This window comes from Chrysochloris asiatica, unplaced genomic scaffold (genome assembly GCF_000296735.1).
Source record: "Chrysochloris asiatica unplaced genomic scaffold, ChrAsi1.0 scaffold00051, whole genome shotgun sequence".
NCBI lineage: Eukaryota > Metazoa > Chordata > Mammalia > Afrosoricida > Chrysochloridae > Chrysochloris > Chrysochloris asiatica.
Window position 1 is genome coordinate 3,677,987 of NW_006408569.1, and position 11,587 is coordinate 3,689,573.

Here is an 11,587-nt window from a genome sequence, read left to right on the forward strand (position 1 = left end):
AAGTATGAGAGACAAAGTTTGGCGATCTTGGCCTCCAAGAAACACTCTGGCTGCACCTGGGGGTGGTTATATGCCACGGAGTCGGTTCTGACTCATAGCGACTCATAGGGTTTCCGAGGCTGTAAATCTTTACAGGAACAGAAAGCCTCATCTTTCCCCCGCAGAGCAGCTGGTAGTTTCGAACTGCTGACACCTTGAGGTTAGCAGCCCGACTCGTAACCACTACGCTACCAGAGATAGCAGGCTAATTTTTAAGTTGGTGATTTTGTATGGCTCGCGAATGACGTTATAAATTTGGGCAGAAAAGAGTTCCCCACCCCTGCTATCCAGGGTCGTTACTGAATTGGACCCAACATGACAACACTTAAAAAAACAACATACCAACCTCTGTTGCTAACAATTTCCTACTTAAGTCTACCCAATTGTTTCATGAAATTTAAGTGTGCAAAAACATGAAATCTGAGTCATCAATGTCCAACTTGGGAGAGTCCAATATGTTACCATTTACTGACAGGCATATAGGAAGACTCAGAGCTAAGTGCAACAAAGGATTTAAACGAAGACTAGAGAAGCAAACAGGACTTTCATTAATTAGTTCACCGACTGCTCTTCCCATAGGGTGAGTAGCACTTAAAAGCATCCATTCCAGTAGGCTTCTTTCTATCCTCTGAGCTACCCTACACACTGGCTCTAGTCTTCTTAACCACAAGAGGTCCAAGTTCTATTTTCTATCACCATACTTAGTAGTATGTGTGCATGCTTAGCTGATTGGTTTCTTTTGTGCCTCTGCTTAAAGTTAAGGCAGGCGGCAGGAAATTGAGACCAGGAAGTCTAGAAACTCCCAGATCTAGTGGGTAGCAATAATGATGAAAAAGAGACTTTGGAAAGAAATTATGACCTTATGACTTCTCTAGGCTCAGCTTTCCAAAATGTTCTTGCATTAATAATAACTTATGTCCCACCTGATTATCGGTTGCCCATCCCTCCCCCACCCCCCAGATCTCTGTTATTTATACTAGATAGTACTGCATCAAGCAGTTATGTCTTGGCTTAATATAACGTACCGTAAAGTGATATGTCCCAAAGCCAACGGTTTAATGGAAAGCGAGGGCTGCAGAGAGCAGGGTGGGGAAATGGATAAAAAGGCAGTAACAGAGCAACTGAAAAATGTATTTCCAAAGAAAATTCTGGATGCTCCTAGATGTCTTTGAAGTATTTCTCCACCTGCCAAAAAATCACTCCTAGGATTGTATTACCAGGCACTATTAAACACTGTTAGAGTAATTCACTAGAATACTTAGGAAGTTTTTTTTTTTTGTTTGTTTGTTTGTTTTTTAACACATCTAGTGGATTGCTAACCACAAGATCAGTGGTTCAAACTCTCCAGCTGCTGCCTGGAAACCTTATACAGGGTCACTATGAGTCAGAATCGACTCAACAGCACTTAACAACAACAGTCAGGTACAGTAGAACTTAAGTTAACACTGGGAAACGATTTCTATAATTCAAAGTTGTTATTCTTCAGCTAGACACTATTGTCCTATAATAAATATGGAAGACTCCAATGTCCTGTGGTTTGAATTTCACTGTTTTCAGTCCTTTGCATTTTTAACTAATAAGGTTTGACAGCTTTCTTCTCCCCACTTTAAAAAAAGAAAAGTGAAGAGGAGGGAGGGAAACAAAAAAACACTATGAATATACAATCTTGGTTCAAGGATCATGAAGAAAGGCTGAAAAGTTTTTCTGCAAACATGTTTCATGAGAAAACAAAACAAAACCACAATGCCTTGTATTTCTTTAACTGTTCTTTATGAAGTCATTTAACCAAAAAGGGGAAAAGTGAGCACTTAAAAAAAAAAAAATTAGAAAATTATTTTCAACTCTTTCAGCCAAGCTGTCTACATTTTTTTTTCACACTAGTTCCCCAGGAAGTACGAATCATACTTTTGTTGTAATTTTGTTAGAATAGCCAAAGGTATGTCACACAATGGCTAATGTGACATTTTAGGACATGAATCACTCTAATCCATGATCCCATAATAAAGGAAGAAAAGGCAGGCTGCCATCAGGGGAATGTTGGAACAGGTCCAGATAGGGTTAAAGGAGGAGTTCTCAGTCCCAGTAAGACATATGTTGGTGAGGGGTGGTGGGAGGAGACAGAAAGAAAAGGCTGTAATCTGCTCTCCACAGAGATTTCCAGGGTTCTCTGAATCTGCACCTCAGGTACTTCACCTGAGTCATGTGGTGTCTGGGGAGGAACAATAAAGAGGACGATGGATAGAGCTGACCAGCAATGTGCTGCCAGGTTATTTTAAAATCCAAATTCAATGGCCATTTTCCTACAGAATTGTTTTTCATAGGATAGTTGAGTGGAATCAGTATCTTTAACAAATGTTTGATTTCCATACAAACATTCACTCAGAGATGTAGTTCCTACCATCTAAAATGACAGGTGACAGAATGGGAAATGTGCATAAGGTGGCATCAACATTTTAGTTGTGCCTATTTTATTGATTTTTGTGTTGATTTATTTCAAATTGAGTTACTTCATGGCATTCCTCCAGAATCATTGTTTTATATGTACCTGTGGTAGAATTTCTTTGGGTCTTAAAGAAATAGGAAAAAAAAAAAAAGCTTGTTGCATGGAATAATAGTATTAATTTAGGGTCTCCAAACGCTGTTTCCTGGCAACAAATAAAAATGGTAAAACTGCCACTCTTCCAGAAGAAAGAAACAACTCAGTCAAAAACTATTATCAATATGTCTGAAATTCTATGAAGTTTCCATTTTCCTAAGGCATTTTTCCCTATGTCAACAACCATGAGAGAGATCACATACTGAACCATTAATCAATTTTTTTAACATGAATGAAATATCAGATCATTTCTAAACTGACAGTTGGGTCAAGGAAGTAAGCAGTTTGTTGAGGTGGTGGGGGGCGGGACAGAGAAAAGAAACAAGGGAGAGAACACTGGAGAGCCATGGGAAACTAGAACTAGAAGGACAGATGGAGAAAAGAGGAGATGTTGTTCTCTCAGACACAAATCTGTCTAAAATCAGTACTGGTTAGAAGGAAATTCATGAGGCTCATTTTTCTTTCAAAGGCCTTAGAAGGCAAACAAACAAATAAATAAAATAAACAGAGTTTAAGTGTAGGGACAGCGGATTAATTACAAGTCTATTTTGCTAGGCATGTATAATGCACTAAAGTCATTTTAATAAATACAGAAAGTCTACATCACATACACATAAATTTGCCTTCAAGATCCACAAGAGTTCAAGTGAAATGAAAAAAGCTAGAAAAGTCCAGTCTATAGTGAACGCATTAACCAATACTTTTCTACATAATTTATATCTATTGGTATAAAGAAGAGAAACGACAAGGCCTCTCCCTTCAAGAAATTTACAGCAAGATTGCAGCACAAAATTTGAAATTCTCATGGACTCCAGACTTCCTGGAGCCAAGGGGGCTGAATGAACCCCTGAAACTACTGCCCTGAGATCACCTTTCAAACTGAAGCCAAAAATATTCCCTGCAGTCTTCTTAAAACCAAACAATAGTTTAGTTTAACTAGTAAAAACGTGTTTAGTTTAACTAGTAAAAACGTGTTTAGTTTAGCTAGTAAAAACGTGTTTAGTTTAACTAGTAAAAACTTGAGCATTACGCTGTTTTAAGAACTATTTTGTTAATTGCTGTTGAGTCACTTCCAACTCACAGTGACCCTGTACAGGGTTTCTGAGGCTATAAATCTTTGCAAAAGTAGAAAGCCTCAGCTTTCTCCCACAGAGCAGCTGGTGGGTTTGAACTATCAACCTTGTGGTTTTCAGTTCAGTGATTATCTCACAGAGCCACCACATTCCTCTAAGAACTATCTATTCAGGATCAAATTGACAACAGCAACTTGAAAGATTACATAGGAACTCTAGGGGGGTAGTGAGTATCTGTTAATGGGGGAAGGACAACTTAGAAAATGAAGGTGAGAATGGTTGCAGGACTTGAAGAATGTCATCAGTGCCACTGATTGGTACTTGAAGAAACTGTTGAATTGGTATATGTGTTGCCATGTACATTCTAAACAGCAAAATACAATTTTTATACAAACACACATACACAAATATAAACTTAACAAGCTAGTTTGGGAGATGGCAATAACGTACATAATATAAACAGAAAATCTCAGGCAGTATAAAAATCAAGGATTGGATGGATTGTCTGCTACTGACAAGAGACTTAGGAAAGGTGAGATCTCTATAGCTTGTAATATTCAGAAAAAATTCCTGGAGAAGGCAAGATGGAGACCTTGAAAGCCAAGGTAAGATTTGGTCTATCAATGTTTGTCAAATTGTAAATGACATATTTGGCTCTAATTGTGTGTCTCTGGGTGTGTGGTAGTGGTGGTGGTGATTGGGTTTCCAATGAAAAATGTAGGTTGCCAACCAAGCCAGAGCAAGATAGAATAATGGCAGTATTTCCATGTGATTAGCCTAGCATTTTTTGCGAGATGAGCTGCCCACCTTCTCTAAAAGAGCTCAAAATATATTCCACAGATGATAGTTAATTCATCCTAATAACATCTCATTGAGGCAAATGAAATGCAGTTTTTATTATTCCTCATTTTACAGATGATTTGCTCAAGGTCACTGAATAAACGAAAGGCATAATAAAAAACGCCACACTATCACAATGTTCAATGATTCCTAAGTACCAGCCAAATTATATTCTCTCATTTTCTATGACTCAAGCAAGGGAAGTACATGCTGGACCTTATATTCAAGTGTCATTTCTAGGCTCTCATTACTGTTCAAAGCACATGTCCTACCATGCCCAATTCCTGTTTACAGCCCACCCCCTAAACCCCAAACCTTTCAACTATTCCAACTCTCCTCAGCTAACAGTTGCCTTTGATTATTTGTTCCTGCCAGTCTTCTGCCATCATAATGATCAAATCCAACATCTCTGCAGCAACCCCTCACCAACAAACACAAAGCTTTGGGTTCATCAATGCAACACTTTCCACCTCTTGGATTGTAAATTACATCAGTCCCTTCAGAAGGTAAGGGGAGGTAAGTGCACCAAATTGAATTCCCCTCCATTTCCCATTCACATTTCACAACGAGAGCTGGGTACTTAAATCAAGATTCCTCCCCAGTTAATAACTACCTCTCTATCTTAACACATTTTCTCACCTTCCCTTGCATCTTAAAGCCATTCTGACTTCTCTTACAAGTGAATCTCCCACCTGTGCTTTCTGTCTCATGAGGGCCCCATTTCCACACATTCTCTCTGCCAGTATGAACCTCTCCCACCTTGGTGACACCTGTCCGTAATTTTCAAGTAAAGTTCCTGGCATAGAGTACATGGCTCCATAAAGGTCTGATGAGTGACTAACATTCCAGTTCCCTATCTCCAAATACTAGCTGGACATTTCTGCTTTGTCATCGCACTGTTGCCTCAAACTTCACAAGCCTAGAACGGAAATCATTTCATTCCAACCAGACTGGCTTCTCCCCCTCTTTCCAATTTCAGATATGCCATAATTCTTCCAGTTCTCCATGTTCAACACCACAAAGATTTCAACTCCTCCTTCTGTAACTAATTGCTTATTAAGTCTGGTCATTTCTTTTTCTTCACAGTACGTACTACAGAGGCAATGTCAGGTCCATTATATCTGAAGAGCCACACCTATCCTTGCTTTTCGCAACCCTCCAGTGTAACTATTCCTTCCATCTGGAGAGCTCTCTTACTATATGTAACTTTGCCTATAGTTAAGAAATGTGAAGTGGCTAGTCTAAAGGCAAAAATACTTTCTGAGCATTCACCAAATCAAAAAATCCAAACCTACTGCCGTCAATTTAATTTCAACTCATATGGACCGTATGTGACAGAGAAGAACTTCTCAGAGAGTTTCCATGGTTGCAAATCTTTACGGAAGCAGACTGTCACATCTTTCTACCATGGAGCAGAAGGGCTGGTGGGTTCGAACCAACAACTTTTAGATTAGCAACCAAGCACTGAGCTCTGGTAGCATAGTGGTTATGAATCGAGCTGTGAACTGCAAGGTCAGCAGTTTGAAACTACCAGCTGTTCCGCGGGAGAAAGATGAGGCTTTCTGTTCCCGTAAAGATTTACAGCCTGGGAAACCCTATACAGGGTCGCTATGAGTCGGAACCGACTCCATGGCACACAACAACAACAACTACCAGGGCTCACTCTTAACTTCTAAGCATCACTATAATCTGAAACCAGTCCAGAGTCCTGATTTTATCTCCTATTATTTCCCACGATAAAGTCTTCAACAAAACCCAGGTGATCTTATCCCCCTCTCAAAGAGTGTGTCAGTATGAGTGTGTGTGTGTGTGTGTGTGTACACATTTGTGTGTGCATGTGTGGCTGTGCACGTCCCTGCTTTTGTACTTTATACCTTTGCTCAGAATACTTTCCTGTGTGGCAATATAGCATACATTTGTATCACTCCCAGAATCCAGTAACTAGGTTCACCAATGCAAGGCAATATTTACCATCTATTAGATAAAAGTTCTCATTAAAGTGTTGATTGATCCTTAAGCCTCATGTCTGTCTCATACCTCAAATAACACCATTTTTAAAACGGTACCACCCTGATGGTTGTTAAGGATACATGAAAGCTGATTTCTAAATTCTTTAGCAGGGATTTTTGAAAACTGTTTAACAACATAAAGCATGATATATCATAATGTTTAGTGCTCAAAATAAACTCAACATGCAACTTTATTCTAGCATCTATACTACATAAAATGTTTTAAAATCTATTTAGAATATCTGCCTGTAAAATATTAATATAGGTTCTAAAGGGAAACATCTTAAGGATGATTTATAATTTAAAACTTCAAAGAAAAATCTGTCTTAAATCATTAAAGAATAAATATTGGAATGGAAAGAAATAGGTTTATTTACTCATTGATTAAAAACAATGCTTTAAATATTTTTTCAAGAGTTCAGTTCCTGGTATGGAAAATTCCTTCAGTTACACACTAAAGAAGTAAGCAAAAATTTGGAACTAAAAAAAATCATCCCCTCCATCTTTGGTGTACTATGGCAAAAACGTTCATTACCACAATATTAAGAAATATCAACAACATAAGTTTGAATAACTAATTCATAAGGAAGAGTTTAAACTGGACTAAATCCTGGATTTTCTTTCATCACTCCAAGTTTCTTTTCTATTTTAAACTAGTAGCAACAGAAATTTCTTTGTTTGACAGTCAGGAATGCTAGAAGTCTTAAGTGATAGAACAGGTAGCTTGGTTTCTACTTCACTTCTCTCCTCAAGAGGCAGAAAAACACTGTGGATAAAGTAATTTTGTTTTTATTTCTGGAAAAATCATTTTTTCCACAAATCTTCATAATTCTCTAAAATAAACTGTTAAAAAGTTACTGCCTGGTCGACCACTTCACCCTGATTTGTGGAAATACTATACATTAATTTCAAGAACACATGGCTAGCTCAAGTTTTCTTGTTGCTCTAAAGGTCTTAAAGCTGCTCCTAACTCTTACAAAACTCTAGGAGAATTATACAAGCTCACGATCTTTCTGTATTTCATCTGTCATATCTGTGCACAAAAGAATAATAAAGAGTAGTCTAGGTTCAAGAATATTATCTCATCTATTTTTAATAAATGGTACAATTTTAACTCTGGTAAAGCTTTTGTGTTCTACCATGTGCTTAAGAACCACATCTAGATCTAGAAAGAAAATATGAATAAGAAGTTATGAAATGATCATTTCATTAAGACAATGGTGACTATATCTTCCTTTTTTCTTGACTAATATTGAGAAGATCATCCTACCCAAATTAGTATGGACAAAGTAATCACAAAGGCAGAATTTGACATTTAAAATGTGCTTCATGTAATTAAGATGAAAAAAAAAATTCAAGAGATAGGCAACTCAGATAACTCAACAAAGCAGAAAGCAATAAGATATATTGAACAGCAAGCAGTTCCTAAACCATATAAAGCAAATAAGAGTCAAGACATATCAGATAAAGACCAGAAACCAAATAAATCAAATAAAGTTAGGCAAATCAAATAAAGGCTAGAAAGCATTTTCTCCTCAGCACAGAGAGTCCCCCTGAATCACAAACTTGATGACCGGGAGGCAAATACTCTGTAGACTCATGCACACATGAGGACACAATGGAGATAGACCGCATGGAGAGTCTCAGAGGCAAACTGCACCTCTGTAACTTTCTACTCCCCTCATAAGGGAGAGGGGGGAGCACAGAGGCAAGATTTTCTGCACCTTCTTCCTGATCAGACAGAGCAAATATGCGGTTAGTGTTGCAAGCTACTAATTCTCGTGCAACAACCAAAGGCAGAACTCAATGAATGGGGAGGAGGGGACGAGAAGGGGGGAGATGGACTGTGAAAAAGACAGTTTGAGGCATTTTGTCAAGCTTGGATGATTTACCCTTTAAAAAGCTCTAATATTTCCCATTTCCTTTTCTTCTTTCATTCTCTCTCTCTCTTTTTAAATTAAATACACACCAACTTCCTGGGACTCAATAAAGACTTGCCCTAAATACAGCTGAAAGGCCTAGTGCTCAGGGGAGTCATAGGTTAAGTTAGATGTATGCCTAAAAGGATGCCCCTTTCTTTGGAAGGACTTAAAAAAATGCTCTGTGTGTGTGTGACCACACATAAAATGAGGCCAATGACTAAAATAAAATGAATACCACGCATCAATACACAGATCAAGGCCCTGTTTTGATTTTTTATTTCTACTAGAAACAGAGTCTATTTACAAACGCAAAACGTGTTTTTCTGAACTTGAAAAGAGTTTATTTTCACATTTTAAGAAGATAATGGGCAACTGATGCCTTAATGTATTTAGCTTCTGACCTATTCATAAATGAGTTCTTTAGGCTATCCAGCAAAGGGAGAGAGGGAATACAACTTAAATGGTTTAGAAAGAGTAGATTTGGATAACATAGTCTGAAATGCACCAGTGTAAAAAGTTTCTCAATGCAGCTTCTTTCTTCTTTAAGAAAATTAAGAATACAATTTGGGGAGGGGCTTGGTTGACCTCAAGTAAGAAGTTGGGTCCTATGCAGTAGTCCTGTCTTGGACAAAAAGCTTCCTTTAACTACAGACAGAAGTTATCTTGGGGAAAGACGGGGGTGGGGGCCCCGGAGCCATCACCTCAGCGACTACAGCACACTAAGAGCTGGGCCAGGTGGGACAGCTAAATGCAGCTGCTCCCTGAAGAAGTAACACCCAAAGGGGAAAAGAAGCCACCTCGCTCTACACACACAGGAAGAGCCCAATTCAAAGCCAACGCCTCCCTCACCCCTAGTCATGCCCCGCCCCAATTCAGGGGAAGATATGACCCACGTTTTACCCCACAAACTCCTAGGCGTCTTCTATAAGATGACGCCCCCCTCCTCAGTCCCTAATCGTGCACCACCCTAAGGCGCAGGTGTTCCCCATTATTTGTATGCCCCCCATCACCATCTGGTCACACGCCCCAATCCCTCCCGTCCTTCTCAGCGCAGAGCACCACCTAGCCCTGACGCCAGGAAACACCTCGAGCCTCACACTCCGGTTACCTGGCCCCAGCGCTGGCCCGGCCATCAGGGGGGCCCCACGCTGCCTCTGATCGTCAGTACCCGGTTGGGTGTGCGCCCCGGCCCCTCGTGCAGTCACGTGGGCGGCGGCAGAGGCCTGGGCGTCCTCACCTGCATCCCTGGCACTTGGACCGCCACCGGTGAGTGGGCCATGGAGGCGATGGCTGCTCCTCTCCGCTCCTGAGGCGGCGGCGGCGCCTGGGGCTCCGAGTGGCTCCTCCTCCGGGGGTAGTTGGGCCGCCCTCCCAGGCTTTTCGACCGGGGCCTGGAAGGACACACACAAGTGGGGTCACCGGGCTGGGGGCGCGCGGCCGGGGCGGGAGGTGGGCGGCCGGCTCCGGGACTCAGTCTACCTTTCCAGCACCGGCCCGCCGCTGAAGCCGCCGCCGCTGCTGCTGCTCCTCCTCCGGTACTCGGGACGCTGTGGGTGGTGGTGGCCGGGACCTGGGCTCGAGTGATGCCGCTCCTCGTCGCCTCGCCGCTTTAGGAAGAGGAGGTGGAGGCGCCCCAGCCACCCGCCCGCGCGGCTGGCCCGGGAGGCGGGCGGGGGCGGTCCCGCCGGTAGCCCGGCCCCCGGCCCGCAGCCCGCTGCCGATGGGGGGGCTCGGGGCGCACTCCTGTAGTTGGCGACTCGCGGGGAGGAGGGCCCGGTGTTGGCGAAACCCGGGACACTGTCCGACCTGGAGAGAGAATGAGAGGGTTTGGGGCACCCGGAGGTCCCAGGGCGTCCCGACTCGTGGCCACGTTGCAGGCGGGCAGGCGAGACTAGGGCCCCCGCAGCCGCTGCGAAGTTGCCAGTTGCAACTTGGGGTGTGGGGACTGTCTCTTAGCTCCCTGACCTGGCCGATGATAGGGAGACCTTGAGCCGCTAAGCCTTAGACCCCTGTTCACTCCCACCTTCTGGTCCTTCCCCCCCTCTCCTCGCCTCCCCTCCACCACCCGCAGCCTGGGGCCGCGCCCCTGGGCGGGTCTGTTGCCATTCTCCTGTTCTCTGGATTCCCCGCCCCTAGACAGACTTCGGGGTGCTTAAACCTGAGGCCACCGCTCCGACTTAGGGTAGCTTTGCTTCCCTTCACCACTAGTCCTGCACGTGTAACAGAGAGGGAAATTGGCAAACAGAATCACAGAGAAATGAATGAGGACATCAGAGGCAGGGAAGTGAGAGCGGATCCTTTGGTGAACAAGTTCTTGAATTCGGCATATCCACTTAGTAGTGGTCTAGGCAATTCTCTCCCCGCTCCCGCCCCCGCCGCCCCATTTTAGGTCGCACTCCTGGAGGGGAAGAACAACAATAAAGATAATAACAAGGACAGGAATCTCACTTGGGAAACACAGGAGGAGTTAATTACATTTTTTTTTTAATGAAGAAAAAGAAAAGGTAACATACCCAAGCACCAGTTTATAATGAGGATGAAACTCCCTCCCTCCCTGGCAGTTTATGGAGTACACAAGACAGCGGGGGACTGGGGGGAGGGGAGCTCCAGTAGATTCTCACTAAAGGGGTACTCTTATTCTTTTTCTGTTCTCAAAGAATAGCGTGTTGTTATTATTATCATTGATATCATAAATTATGACATGTTCTTTTATGCCAAGGACTAAGTACTTTTTATACGTATTACCTTATTGGATTTGTATCAAGTCCTAGTGCCATAGTGGGTTATATAGTGGGCTGTTAACCACAAGGTCAGCAGTTCGAATCCACCAATCATTCGGCAGGTAGAAATACGAGGATTTCTGCTCCTGCCTTAGAAAGATGGTCACTATGAGTTCAAATGGGCTCAATGGCGACGGAGGAGGGGAGGGAAGGGGAAGGGGAGGGATTTTGGGGATCTGTACATGGGTCCTTATTTTACAGTGTGATTAAATAATCTGTTCGCAAAATCACACAATTAAAAAGTAGTAGAACTGGAAATTCAAACCTGTGACTGGTGATAAACTTATTACTACTTCTATGGTTTCTGTCTACTTTTCATTATGATTAA

General features: G+C 42.2%; 1 protein-coding gene across 1 annotated transcript in view; it reads right to left on the reverse strand.

The window, feature by feature from the left end:
• LOC102814040 (serine/threonine-protein kinase MST4-like) overlaps positions 1-10,057 on the reverse strand; it is an 87,975-nt gene extending 77,918 nt beyond the window's left edge. Inside the window, exons 1-2 of the mRNA XM_006862817.1 lie at positions 9,959-10,057; positions 9,717-9,870 (exon numbers count right to left, since the gene is read on the reverse strand). Coding sequence (XP_006862879.1) covers positions 9,717-9,758 — 42 coding nt within the window. The 5' untranslated portion in view covers positions 9,759-9,870; positions 9,959-10,057. The remainder of the gene's footprint in view (positions 1-9,716; positions 9,871-9,958) is intronic.
• Positions 10,058-11,587: the final 1,530 nt, after the last annotated feature.